The 13,932-nt window shown below is 40.8% G+C and overlaps 1 protein-coding gene across 1 annotated transcript; it reads left to right on the forward strand.

The window, feature by feature from the left end:
* Positions 1–1,572: 1,572 nt before the first annotated feature.
* On the forward strand, positions 1,573–13,682 carry RPE65 (retinoid isomerohydrolase RPE65). Its single transcript, XM_033151844.1, has 14 exons — positions 1,573–2,203; positions 2,934–3,016; positions 4,130–4,280; positions 4,983–5,090; positions 5,189–5,330; positions 7,543–7,690; positions 8,185–8,266; positions 9,185–9,317; positions 9,419–9,558; positions 10,243–10,372; positions 11,130–11,244; positions 11,454–11,548; positions 12,897–13,008; positions 13,268–13,682. The coding sequence occupies exons 1-14, from the start codon at positions 2,193–2,195 to the stop codon at positions 13,417–13,419; spliced, it is 1,602 nt and encodes a 533-aa protein (XP_033007735.1). The 5' UTR covers positions 1,573–2,192; the 3' UTR covers positions 13,420–13,682.
* The last annotated feature ends 250 nt before the right edge of the window (positions 13,683–13,932 follow it).

The following is a 13,932-nucleotide window of genomic DNA, read 5'->3' on the forward strand; positions in this document are numbered from 1 at the left end:
TTAAATATCATAGCAAATGGAAGACTATATGGAGTACCTTTTCTGACGCATAACACTGAATTTAGATTGTCATAGTATGAGTGATGTTTAAAGGCTGCAGTGGTAAATGGAAGGCCCCAAATTGTAACCATTTGATAATTTATTATGGGGCAGTTCTAAAGACCAAAGATGCTCTGAGTTATTGCAGTAATTGTGAGGTAACCTGCTTACTCTGAGTCTTTTATGATGTGGGTTATTTTTCATCACACATTGGCTGTAGCCATCATACTGGGTTTTTAGATACCTTCATTTCCATGTGAAAGTTTGATAGGTTTATCCCTTTTTTTCTTAATGCTGACTCTTAGCCCTGAGCCTGTCAATCCTTCTAAGCCACTATTTGCTATCTTTTTATGTGTGACAGATATTTCCTAAGGAGGAGGGAATGTGCCAGTATTCCTGATAATTTAATATGCCCATTCCCATCCTCTCTACATGATCCCTACCATTTTATAGCCTTTAGCTACACTTGCAACACATGCCTTCAGTACTTTTTGTATCAGAGATTCATTGACTTCCGCCAAATTTAATTAATTCAACAACAACATATCAGTTTATTGTGAGGACCATGCCTTTACACAAATATCTACACAATAGTGTTAATGTTAATTAAGTTCCAAGAGCCATCATACAGCAGCTAACTGTTTTCAGCCCTACTGAGCATTTCTTCAAGGTTAGAACAGTGTTTCACAGAATCGTCTTCAAAGTCTTTTTGGAAAATAACATAGGAAGGCAAACTGGAACAACGAAAATAATTTTCAGGTATGTTTTATCCGAGTCCTTTACACTTTCAAGTCATATTCTTTATGGCAGACCTACCACACTTTATAGTTCCATATAAGCAAAGCTAGACACCTTTCACAATGTATCAGAATGTAGGCTTTGCAGCTTAATTGCACAAGAAAAACGATTATTGGGAATTAAAGATCTGTTTGGTAATAGTCCCTTCTCTGATACCTATTAAGAAGCCATGTGTGTTTTGCAACACAGGCACAATGCTTGCAATGTTCGAGAGAGTAACAATCTGTTTTAACTTGTACTATTCCCATTAATACAACAGTCTATTTCTAAGAACTACGGTTAATAGTTCTGTATAGCCCCAAAGCCTGCATGCCTTAGTCCAATTTGTGTACTTTATAGTCTCTAAGCCAGCCTTTCCTGAACCCTGGTGCCTTTCAGCTGTTTTGGACTACAGCTTCTCACAGCTCCAGCCACCTTCGGACTTGCGCTCCCAAACATCTTGAAGGCATCAGGTTGGCAAAGGCTGCTCTGGACAAATCGCTTGCTGCCAAAATTGAGAAAAGGAAACAAGGAGCTGTGATTGACCAACGTTCGTCACACAGAACTAAGAATTTCAGTGGGTCGACTCTGAGTAAAAGTTATTTGGCTACAGTCCATGCATGACCTTCTAATGCACTTTCAGAGGCCGCACATTGCTTGCTCTGAAGCTAAAAACTGAACAGATAACTGACAAAGGTGTTTGTGCTGTTGTCCAAATACAGATGCAGTGTTTTTAATATAAAAAAATAATAATTTGGGAGGAGGCAGAGATTCCTCTTTTAAAATAGAACTCTACAAAATTGTTTTGGTGTATAATGAAGTATAACCTACACAGCTGTGATTGGATTTAAGGACAGGTTAAATACGGATGCCCTTGGCAGCTGCTGCAATCTTCTGCTTCTCATGTCCATCAGAGACTCTTGTTACATAAAATGGGACATCTGGCAGCCTGTGTAGTCCAGTCTCCTGGAGCCAGCAGTGTGCCGATGGCCAGTTCTTCCGAGCTGGAGGTTTGGGTAATGGGGCAAAGGTTTTGTGCCAAGCAGCGAGCACGTTACAGGCTGTGTGACTATAGTCCGCTTTCTTCCCCCTTGTTGTTTCATTGTAATCCACTTCTGCATGGGGATTTAGGTCTCTGGAAAACATTCAAAGGCCTCTCTTGAGCAGCGGGGCAAAATCTCATAAAGCTTTGGGAGGATTTGAGTGGTGAAAGACACTTCTGTTCCCCAGGGCCCAGCTGATTGGCTCATATGTTTCCATAAAGCTGTTGCTCCCGTCAGTAAGACCTAACGTTCATATAAATACCCAGCACACATCTCCGACTGCCTTACTCTGCATTTGGCTCAGGGAAGTTCAAATCCTTTCCTGGGGAGAAAATGGCCAGCCAGTAAGTACCTTCCCTGGGCTTTGCTTTGCATAGAGTTTAAATGTCAACCCAGTAAAGTGTGATAATGTCACTAGTTTCTTGCAGCTTGCAAATTTATCAGAAGCAAAGAGTCAGTCGTCTTCTCATGCTGCTGCTTCTTATGGAGCATGCATGATATTCTAACAAGAATCCACAGATTCTTGTGGCAGGGCAGGCAGGCCTGAAACAGTAGTAAAGCTGGACTCCTGATTCTGTGATTTTTATTGTTAAAGCTTAATCCATTGCAAGCATAGTTCTTTGAATTGTGACCAACATGTGTTGGGAGGGTATTGGAATAGGAGAGGTCACCCTGTGGTGAGAGCAGGAGCACAGTGTTTCTGGAACATGATGCCTGGCACTTGTAAGGATGAGTAATCTGCGCCTTCAGTCCATGTTCAATGTGATTTGGCCATGGGGAAGCTTGGCTGGAGGAATGCTGTGCCGATTCCACTTTCTGGAAATATATTCAGCACTCTCACTTGACCACAACCTGCTCTACAAAGTGAATATCACCACATTTCTCTAAAAACGCTACCAATTTTATCCGGGGGGGGGGGGGAGCCAGTGGCACAATCATACATTTCATCTCAAGTTACCTTGCCTCCTATTTATGCTGGTCAAAACAATTCTTGTCGAATGTATAGCTCTGTTCTAACCTTCATCCAATAGTTGGAAGGACTTGCTCACCCTTTGTTTTCTTAACACCCTTCAGAGTTGAACATCCAGCAGGTGGATACAAGAAGCTCTTTGAGACCGTGGAGGAACTTTCCTCACCAATAACTGCTAATGTCACAGGTATGTGGATTTCTAATGCTTTCTTTCCAGATTGCCCCAGTGTGCTATTTTCCTTCATGAGCAAACCTTGGGGGGGGGTGGAGATACAGAGGGAGAGATGAAGAAACCTTGGGTATTCTTTGTTGAAATACTATTTTATTTAATTAAAGTCAAATATTGCATTTCCATAGCCTCATGCTGAAAATCCACAAATTAAAATTGTTGACCTAATCATCACAAGCTCTGAAATCCTGCCGCATACCTGGACTAATTAAATGCCATTCAAGTTAACCTGACAATCCTAGAACAATGTTCTAGTAGAACATGGCAATAGAAATTCAATACTCTAACAAAGCAACAAATCTCTAGACATCCCCTTCTTTCAAACGCCTTACACGAAACAAAACTTTGCTCTCCCCACTCTCTGGCCTTTGTGCAGAAGTAGACTTCTAAGTTTGGTAAACATATTCTAAACAGAACATCAAATCTTTTTTTCTGGATAACAAGTGTATTTATTTAGCCCCATTCCTGGGGTTCATATAATGTAAGTAAAATAATAGCTAGAATCTATAGTACCTTGGAGAAGCTTTGTGATGTTCCTCCCCAGAGATGTTATGGTCCCTGAGGCAGAAAACCCAAATTTGCTATCCCTTCCCAATCATTGCCCAGTCAGAAGTAAAAATATATTTATCCAAGCAAGTAACAATTTGCTGCTTTTTAATAGTATCCAAAAATCAGCTACTGCCTTACAATGTGTCTGTGTTGGCTTGGCACAGTGTGAGCGTATGTTGGGTGGGACCAGGCCTCATGCTGTCCTTCACTTGCAGCAGCAACTAGGAAGGCAGCCTGTGGGGCAGAAGATGGGATGGGAAATTACCACCCTCATGTTTTCCAACTTTAGTCGTCTTTTCTCAGCTGCCACCATTGTCAATTTGATTCTGTGGGGGGTGATCAGCCTTGAGGAGCTAGGCCTCCCCTCACCCATCACAAATATATTGATACAAAGAATAAGGGAAGACTTGAGACTTCCACTTAGTCAATAGGCTGCTTAGCAGCCTGATTTCTTAGTCGAACACAGTTGGGCCCTTTTATTTCTTTAATATGTGACGGCGCTTTTTGCTATCATTGCAACAGGCAGGATTCCAGTCTGGCTCAGAGGCAGTTTACTCAGATGTGGGCCGGGTTTATTTGAAGTTGGCTCAGAACCATTTTATCATTTGTTTGATGGCCAAGCACTTCTTCACAAGTTTGACTTCAAGGAGGGGCATGTCACTTATCACAGGAGGTAAGCATCTCCATTTTTCCTACTCGGCATTCCCCACCGATAGCAATCATGCCCAAGGCAAGGCCTTTGTCCAAATCAAATTTACTTTTAAAAACATTCTGTTCCAGAGCTAATAATGCATTTTGGCTATATTTTATGTTCTATGAAATAGGGATCAGCAATCTGCCTCACAGGCTTTCTGGACATTAATGTTAAGGATTGCATAGCATGATGAACATTGAAATGTCAGGGGTTAATAATATCCAGAGATCGGGCAACAAGGGCACTCAGGGTTGGCTTACTCCGTCCTGCACATAGCTCCTCACCTCCACCCTAGCCTTTTCTAGAATTTGTTCCAAGCTTCTTCTACTTCCATCCTTATTCACACATTGCTGGTAATAGCACGGAGACTCCACTCTGGTGGCTACTCCTTTGTCGCTTCTTGACAATGTAACTTCCATCCGTATGGTTAGGGTCGTTTGAGCAAATATGTGACATACCACTTAGGGCCCATTCTACAGTTACTCTCAGCAATCCAGCAACTGTATCACCTTCCCATGCATCTCCAGAAATCCAAGATGCTAGGACAAGAGCTGGTTCCCATGCCGATGCCATCCCTCCTGGAGCATGTGACAGGCGACATGGGAAGCGCACTCGTCCTAGGTCACCTGAGGATTCCAACATACCAGACCAAAACAACCTTTCTTCCTTCTCTATATATAGGTTTATCCGGACCGATGCCTATGTAAGGGCAATGACCGAGAAGAGAGTTGTAATTACAGAATTTGGCACCTATGCTTACCCGGATCCATGCAAGAATATATTTTCCAGGTAACAAAACAAAGGCATATTGTAGGGGATGAAGCCGTGTTCTTTTCCTCCCCCACCAGAAGAAATAATCTAGTGTCCTTGTTGGTTCTGTTTGGCAGATTTTTTTCATACTTTCAAGGTGTGGAGGTCACCGACAATGCCCTGGTGAATGTGTACCCTGTGGGTGAAGATTTTTATGCCTGTACCGAGACAAACTTCATAACAAAAATTAACCCAGAGAATTTGGAAACAATTAAAAAGGTAAAAAAAAGAGTGATACATATGGATAGATAGGTAGATAGATAGATAGATAGATAGATAGAAGGCAGAGGTTGAGGAGAAATGCAAAAAGGGAAAGGAAAAAAGCTTTTGGTGACGCACAGTCTGCACCTGCAACACAATACCTGATTGGAGAACTGTCTGGCTGTATATGCGGTCTGTGGCAGAGTTCCTACATGCCAGACCTCTCTCCCCATTAGAATCTAGTCCAGGCATTGAAATACTGCAATAAACATTTTGCAAAGTTTGTGTTCTCAGAATGCACTAGTAAATATCATGCAAACGTGGACATTTTTGGTATTTATGCCAGAGCCAAATGACATTCCAATGACATTCTGCTGGTTACTTCCACTTGTAGGGCATTCATAACTGGATTTATGACATCGTAAAGTGGCCGTGTTAGCTTTATAGATGTCGTGCTTCAGCAAGAGCTATAAAGAGACCAGTAGTTTTACAGAATTTGCTATAAATATATCACAGCTGGTACGAGCAGGCAGACCTTCTTACAGGTGGTACCAGAGGACGGGACAATGCCATCATTAAGAGATTAGAGTCAGGGGTTGTTTTTCATTGCAAGAGATAGTTTTTGTGCCTGAAAAAACTGCATAAATAGTTATGTCTTAGCAGCAGCGTGTTTATCAAAATTAGCTGCAAGGAAATGTTGCAGTGTCAATGTGCAACATACATTTATGGCAAAATAACATTACATCATAACTTCAAATATTTCCAAGTATGTAGAATTTTTTTCTACAGTGATTGCCTCTGTTTAGGAAATTCTGTGGGGCTGAAATCTAGCAGAGGGTCTCCTCCGGCTGGAGGAAGTGGAAACTTTTTCAGGTGACTACTCAACCTTTTTCAGGGAACTGTGCAGAGAGGAATTGGTGGGGGTTGGGGAAGAACAATCTTTTCCCTCTTCCTGTAGCAGGGATGTCCTGTGAGTGGAACTCTGCTTATAGGAACTCTGGATCCAGCCCAATGTATGTAGGGGCTACTACAGTATTCAGAATCATTCTGTGAATAATCAAGGACTCAAGACACAGGCACAAAGTGGATTTGGAGGAGTCATCTTACCTTCTCATCTTATTTGCAGTTGGTACAAGCCTTTACTGTAAAACTTTCCAACAGGCCCATACAGTACCAGTTGAAGGGGGATTATATTACCAAGTCAGAAGAACTTTTTTTTTAAATCAAACCTCTTTTTTTAAATGTCATATTCCTTGTTGATCAGTTTGAATTTCCCCCCGGCAAATGGTTTGTTTATTTTTAGATGTTTTGTGTCTAAAGTAATAATAATAATTTTATTATTTGTACCCCACCCATTTGGCTGGGTTTCCCCAGCCACTCTGGGCAGCTCACAGCATATATCAGAACATACTAAAAAATTAAAAATTAAAAATTAAAAACATCTTGATACAGTGCTGCCTTCAGGTGTCTTCTAAAAGTTAGTTAGTTATTTCCTTGACATCTGATGGGAGGGCATTCCACAGGGAGGGCACCACTACCGAGAAGGCCCTCTGCCTAGCTCCCTGCAACCTTACTTCTTGCAGTGAGGAAATGGCCAGAAGGCCCTCGGCACTGGACCTCAGTGTCCGGGCTGAATGATGGGGGTGGAGACACTCCTTCAGGTATACAAGACCTGACATTTAGGGCTTTAAAGGTCAGCACCAACACTTGGAATTGCACTCGGAAACCACAGTGGAAGCCAATGAAGATCCTTTAGGACCGGTGTTATATGGTCCCGCAGCCACTCCTAGTCACCAGTCTAGCTGCCGCATTCTGGATTAATTGCAGTTTCCGGGTCACCTTCAAATGTAGCCCCATGTAGAGCGCATTGCAGTAGTCCAAGCGGGAGATAACTAAAGCATGCACCACTGGCGAGACAGTGTGCGGGCAGGTAGGGTCTCAGCCTGCGTACCAGATGGAGCTGGTAGACAGCCACCCTGGACACAGAATTAACCTGCGCCTCCATAGACAGCTGTTAGTCCAAAATGACTCCCAGGCTGCACACCTGGTCCTTCAGGGGCAGTTATCCCATTCAGGACCAGGGAGACCCCCACACCCACCCGCCTCCTGTCCCCCAAAAACAGTACTTCTGTCTTGTCAGGATTCAACCTCAATCTGTTAGCTGCCATCCATCCGTCAACCCCAGATGAATGTATGCACCAACAAGGCATCTTTCTGTTATGTTCTCCAGGTGGATATCAGCAAATACGTTTCTGTCAATGGAGTAACAGCACACCCCCACGTTGAGAATGATGGAACCGTTTACAATATAGGCAACTGCTTTGGAAAGAATTTTTCCCTTGCCTACAACGTTGTACGGATACCTCCCCTGCAAGCAGGTTTGTTCACTTCCGAAAAACATCTGCATACTTAGAATATGACAGCATTGTTCCTTTTCCATTATGAGTAAAATCTATCTGCTACACATAGTGCAATACTTCTCACTTTTCCTGTGATTTCTGTCGCTTTTCCTTCTCTTACACAGTAGCTAAAGTGTCAGAAGCTGTGTGTATGTATGTGCATTTTGCAAAAAAGCATCAAAAAAGGTTTTTGTAATGACGAGCTCATTTTCAGAGAAGCAGTGCTTGTGTTTGAAGACAGATTGAGTTGTAACTAAGTTCTACTCAGAGTTAGACCCCTTTAAACTAACGGACCTAAGTTAAATCTGTCCATTAGTTTCAGTGGGTCTACTCCCGAGTATGATTAATGCTGGATACCCTTCGTTTTTTCATCTACTGCACCGGTTTTCTTATTCTTATATGCAATTCTCTTTCTTCGGCTTGTACAAGATGAGCAGATGAATTGTGTCTTTATATATAAATATTCTTTTTAGATAAGAAAGATCCAATGACCAAATGCGAGGTGATTGTTCAGTTTCCTTGCAGTGACAGGTTCAAGCCATCTTATGTGCACAGGTAAATTCCACCCTCTAATATAAGCCAACAATATAAACATTATGACTTCAGCTAATATAAAAGGCCCATCTCTCGAGAGAGACAATGGAGTGCACCTCTAGGAGTGAAGTCAAACGGCTGGAGAATCACAGCGCGTTATGGCTGCAGAGACTGGTAACGCATAACTGCTGTTTTCCTGCATTGTTTTTGCTGCATTAGCAGCACCGAAGTGACCTCTGGGGCGTGAGCCTGGGCAGTGTGTATGGAAGTCCTGGGCTGCCCAGATGACAAGACCCCCCTTCCCGGCTTCACTGATGTAGTCCAAAGGAAAGCAGAGCAATATGTTTGGCACCAGCTTGGAAGCAGGAGTTGCCAGGAGGCGTACAGGATGCCATCCAACTGTCTTAGGGACTCAACTCTGGATTTGTGTAGCGTTTACTTCCCTGTAGATATCTCGCAAAGTAATGGAGGTTTAGGATCAGAGTTTTCCTTCTTTTAAATGGGCTCCCTTCCCAGGTTGACGAGCCCCATCTGCCCCTGTAGCACATGTAGCATGGAAAGCATTGCTAAAAAGAGAATGTGATCAAGTAAAAAAAAAATAGCATCTTCAAAAGTTTGTATTGCCTAACTTACATTTTAGGTATTTTCTGGAAGTGCAAATAAGCACATGGAGAGTTAGGTAGATACTCTTCATTTTGATGTTCTAAAAGCTTTTAATGATGTCCCTGACCAATATCATTCATATAATCAATCCAAATTTGAAAGGACACATTGTTTGCCCCATATGTAAAAGCCCTTATTTATTATTGGCAGATAAGATTGAATTAAATTAGCAATTAAAAACGGGAAGAAACAGCATGCAGCTGAATATTGCACACTTTCATGTATGCAAAATGCTGTGTCACCTGAAATAAAACCCACAACTATATTTCTGAACAGCTTTGGATTGACTCCAAATTACATCGTATTTGTGGAAACACCAGTGAAAATCAACTTGCTCAAGTTTCTTTCTTCCTGGAGTCTTTGGGGTGCCAACTACATGGATTGTTTTGAGTCAAATGAAAAAATGGGGGTAAGTGATGTTGCTCTGCAATTTACATGCCCCAGCGGCACAAAGCAGATGATGCTATTTTCTGGATTCACACAGTTCAACAGTGTGATTTTATTTTTTAGGTATGGATGCATGTAGCTGATAGGAAAAAAAAGAAGTACCTCAACATCAAATACAGGACGTCACCTTTTAACCTTTTTCATCACATCAACACCTATGAAGATCATGGTTTTCTGGTTGTGGATTTATGCACATGGAAGGGGTGGGTATTGACAAGAAGGTTGCTTTCAGGTGATTCTCCAAACCGCAGTTTGGAGGATGAGGAATGTTCCCTTTGATCGCATGCTTCCTCCTCCTCCTCTGGTGCATGTCTTACCAAGTTTATTTGTGGTTTAATCAAACCATAGCGTCCTGCAACACTCAAATAATGCAACAAACTATCATTCAAAGGTTTGGAGGGTCACCTGAATACAGCCTGAGTATTGCCATAGCACTCAAAAGAGCTCTGAAGAAATCCAAGTAGCATGTGTCAAATACCGAAGGATTTTGTCAGCTTTCTTTAAGAGTGATAGAATATGCATACTAGAATACATCCTAATACTTGGGGGTAATTTGCAGAGACAAAGGAATCAGCTGAATAAAAGAACACTTTCAGCCCAGGTCTTACTGATTTTCTGGATCCTGTTTCTAGATCCTTAGGGTTGCATGCTCAATTCTGCTAGGTTTTTTTAAAATGCCACCTACTTTGAAAGACTGGTTGTGTGCTATATTTTATTATATGCAGCAATTGCTGTATAATTTTTTTGTCAAACAAATTTTGTGGGCCAGGACTCTTCAGGAAATTTGATTCATCTCTTGCTTGTAGGGTGTCACAACAAAACCATGTTAGATGTCATTAACTGCTTGCTTTCAACATTTGAATGCTGATACTTTTATCCTCCTACAGGTTTGAGTTTGTTTACAATTACTTATATTTAGCCAATTTACGGGAGAACTGGGAAGAAGTGAAGAAAAATGCCCAGAAAGCTCCTCAACCTGAAGTTCGTCGATACGTCCTTCCTCTAAATATTGAGAAGGTACCTGCAATAGTGAAATAAGAGTTCTCTGTCTTTGAACTTGCAAAGCCTAAACAACAGCTGAAGAATCAGTTTTTCTTAAATTGTTTCATTGATGTAATTTGTCAATGATTCCAAAGGCTTGGTTGCAGAGGAACGTTTCTGTCTGGTGCCTAAAAATATGTAGTGAAGGTGCCAGGCAAGCCTCCCTGGGGAAAGCATTCCACAAGTGGGGGCCACCGCAGAAAATGCCTGTTCTTGTGTTGCCGCCCTCCTAGCCTCTCATTGTGGCAGAGGCGGTTTTAGGGTAGCATGGCCAGTGCGTTCTCATTACAGGCAGCCCCGTTTAAACGGAGGCTATATTCCAAGGCACTGCACGCATCTGTGAAATCATATATAATTGAAGCCCATTGAAAAAGACTGCGAACACCCCATTCTGCCCCCACCCTGTCCCCGTTCTGCCCTTTTAGTGATGTTTCAGTGACGTCTTTATGAAGTTTCATGGTCACTTCCGGGTTCAGCACGTTTACATGGTTGCACACATACTGAACAAACATAAATGGGGAGCTGCCTGTATATGAGAAAGCACTACAGAACAGTGCCTACCATTATCTGTGAATCAAGCTTGCTCCTACCTGCAATCTTTTGTGCAGTTAGTTTTTTGGTAGCACTGTTAGTACAGTAGGAAAATGTTGGAAAATGGAGTATATCTTGTAAGAAAGCATAAAACTGTTTCCTCCTCCTTACTTTTTTCATTAGCTTCCCTTTTTTATCCTAGGCTGACACAGGCAAAAACTTAATCACACTGCCTAATACGACAGCTACTGCAGTTCTGCACAGTGACGAAACCATCTGGCTAGAGCCAGAAGTTATTTTTTCAGGGCCCCGCCAAGGTAAGATCATCCTCAACAAAGACAGCCTAGTGTGTTGCATCTTTTTCAGTTGCAAACCCGACAGCAGGAATTGTAGTTTTTTTAAGTGATCTGTAAGCCACTCTCTGAGCATTTCTTGGCCAAAGGGCAGGATAAAAATGCTTTAAATAAATAAATGACTAAAAATGACTCACTAATTCGTGTAAATGTTCTCTTGTTTTGTTTTATAGCTTTTGAGTTTCCACAAATAAACTATACAAAGTATTCTGGGAAACCGTACACATATGCATATGGACTTGGATTGAATCACTTTGTTCCAGACAGAGTAAGTATTTGCTAAGATGGGTGCAAATTAAGATTCCTTAATATGGCAGGGCCAGCATTGAAAGGAATGTGCAGGACAACACAGTTTAGTGCAGTTTTAACACTATCTTCAAGAGACTCTTAATATTAACATCAAGCCCAATCAAAAAGTCATCTGATTTCACTCAAACCTGAAATATATTTAGTAATTCTCAGCCCAGCATTTACAGGTAAAAGGTGTTCAAAGTTCTAAATATATTATTTCGCTCTTTATAAACACAGACACATAATCCATCAATACGGACATTAATTTATGAACACTATTTCAACATCTAGCCAAATATATTTCTATTCTTGTGCACTGGGCTAAATCCATTCTTCACAAAATTTCTGTTCTCCTTTTACACCACATGATAAACAGTCATGTTAGAAAAAGTCTGTCATCTATTGGGCTAAGAATTTTCTTTCTTTTTTATCTCTCTCTTTATTGTTTAAAAAAATACAGTGGTGCCCCGCTAGACGAAAATAATTCGTTCTGCGAATTTTTTCGTCTAGCGGTTTTTTCGTCTAGCGAAGCGACAATGACAGCCGCGCTCCGCTAAACGGAAAAAAAAGACGAAAATTTTTCGTCTTGTGAAGCAGCCCCATTGACTTTTTCGTCTTGCGGGGCAGCTTCCGCTATACGAATGCCGTTCGTCTAGCGAGTTTTTCGTCTAGCGAGGCATTCGTCTAGTGGGGCACCACTGTACACACACACAAATAAACAAACATTTACATACATAACTACTGTCCTTTTTTTACACACAAATTCTCGTACCTCCAATTATCCTCATTGCATTTTGTAATATTATATTTGTATAGCGTACAGTTATAGTTTCCATTTACCATTCATGTTTTTTCATCCTTGAATTTCTATTTACTATTTTAAAGGTTGTCTACATCTGCCATTAGGATTCCATTTATACCACTATTCCTTAAATATTCTTTAAATATCCTCCACTCTTTCCATACTTCTTGAGTCATCCGTCTTCTTACTTTACCCGTTATTTTAGCTAGTTGCAAATATTCTATCATTAGGTTTTGCCAATCCATTATGGTTGGTGCAACTTTATTTTTCCAATTTCTGGCCACTAGCATTCTTGCTGCTGTTAGACCATACATACATAGTACATCGCTTTGTCATATTTTCATATTTTTGTGATAACATCCCATACCATATTCTAATAGTGAGCACGTGTAAAAATAATGGATGTCTTAATTTGTGATGATTTTGCAAAATCTACAGAGTTAGTCAAGAATGTGACTAACAATTCTTTATATAATAGGGAGAAATTAACTTCAGTATCCCCCTCCCAACAATCTCTTTCTAGCTTTGCAAGATGAATATCAAAACAAGAGAGACATGGGTATGGCAAGAACCAGATGCCTATCCCTCTGAACCAATCTTTGTTTCACACCCAGATGCCCTGGAAGAGGATGATGGTAATGTTATTTCTTTATTCAAGTCTATGCACATCTTTTCTCCAGTGGGTTAGGAAGACTTTCTTTGAATGCCAGCCATCTTACACAATAATTGCAAGAAAAGAAACCTTGTACACAAATATTCACCAATAGAATAAGGGAAAACTTGTTCAGATTTTGGTTTATTGGTCATTGCAGTTTTCTTGGATGATATAGTGGAGATTTGTTGAAGTATCTGGTGCTGCTTCAGCTAGGTAACTCGTATTTATTTTTGGTTCAGGTGTTGTCCTGAGCATTGTCATTAGTCCTGGAAGTGGACCAAAGCCTGGCTACCTTTTGATCTTGAGTGCAAAGGACATGAGCGAAGTCGCCAGGGCAGAAGTGGACATAAACATCCCAGTTACTTTTCATGGACTCTTCAAACGAGCATGATGGTTTCACCTTCACTAGACCTATTATTAAAACCTGACTTTTAGCATAACGGATGCAGCTACAAACTGTACTTAAAAAACTACACTCTTCCAAGTATCTGCCCTCGAGGACCTGTAGAAGTATTTTAACATTTCAAAGAACTGCACCCTGACAGAATTCAAGAATACTTTTATTATCCTCATGTACTGTAGAGAAACAAATGGTATATGAAACTGTCAGCATTTGGTATTTTTCATTCAACAAATAAATTTAACTGAAAAGAAGCATTGTCAATTGCAAAATAGTCTTTCATGACTTGGTAGCCTGACACACAAACATTTAAAGCAAATTGATGATTGTGTAAGTGGGTGGGGGTAAAGAGACTCAAGTCAATTTAAACACATAAAAAACTTAAATTATGGACAGATTTTGTAACTGTTAAGTCACTTAGCAAATATATTTTCAGGAACAAAGTGAGAATGCATTCTTTGATATAGTCTTGAATTCTAATACTTTTTAACAATGATGAACAAG

Source organism: Lacerta agilis, chromosome 6 (genome assembly GCF_009819535.1).
Source record: "Lacerta agilis isolate rLacAgi1 chromosome 6, rLacAgi1.pri, whole genome shotgun sequence".
NCBI lineage: Eukaryota > Metazoa > Chordata > Lepidosauria > Squamata > Lacertidae > Lacerta > Lacerta agilis.

Bases quoted from the DNA above. Each gene is read 5' to 3' on its own strand.
- RPE65 (XM_033151844.1), top strand. The intron at 8,267-9,184 runs GTAAATTCCACC...ATTTCTGAACAG, and splicing joins AAGCCATCTTATGTGCACAG to CTTTGGATTGACTCCAAATT. The intron at 13,009-13,267 runs GTAATGTTATTT...TTTTTGGTTCAG, and splicing joins TGCCCTGGAAGAGGATGATG to GTGTTGTCCTGAGCATTGTC.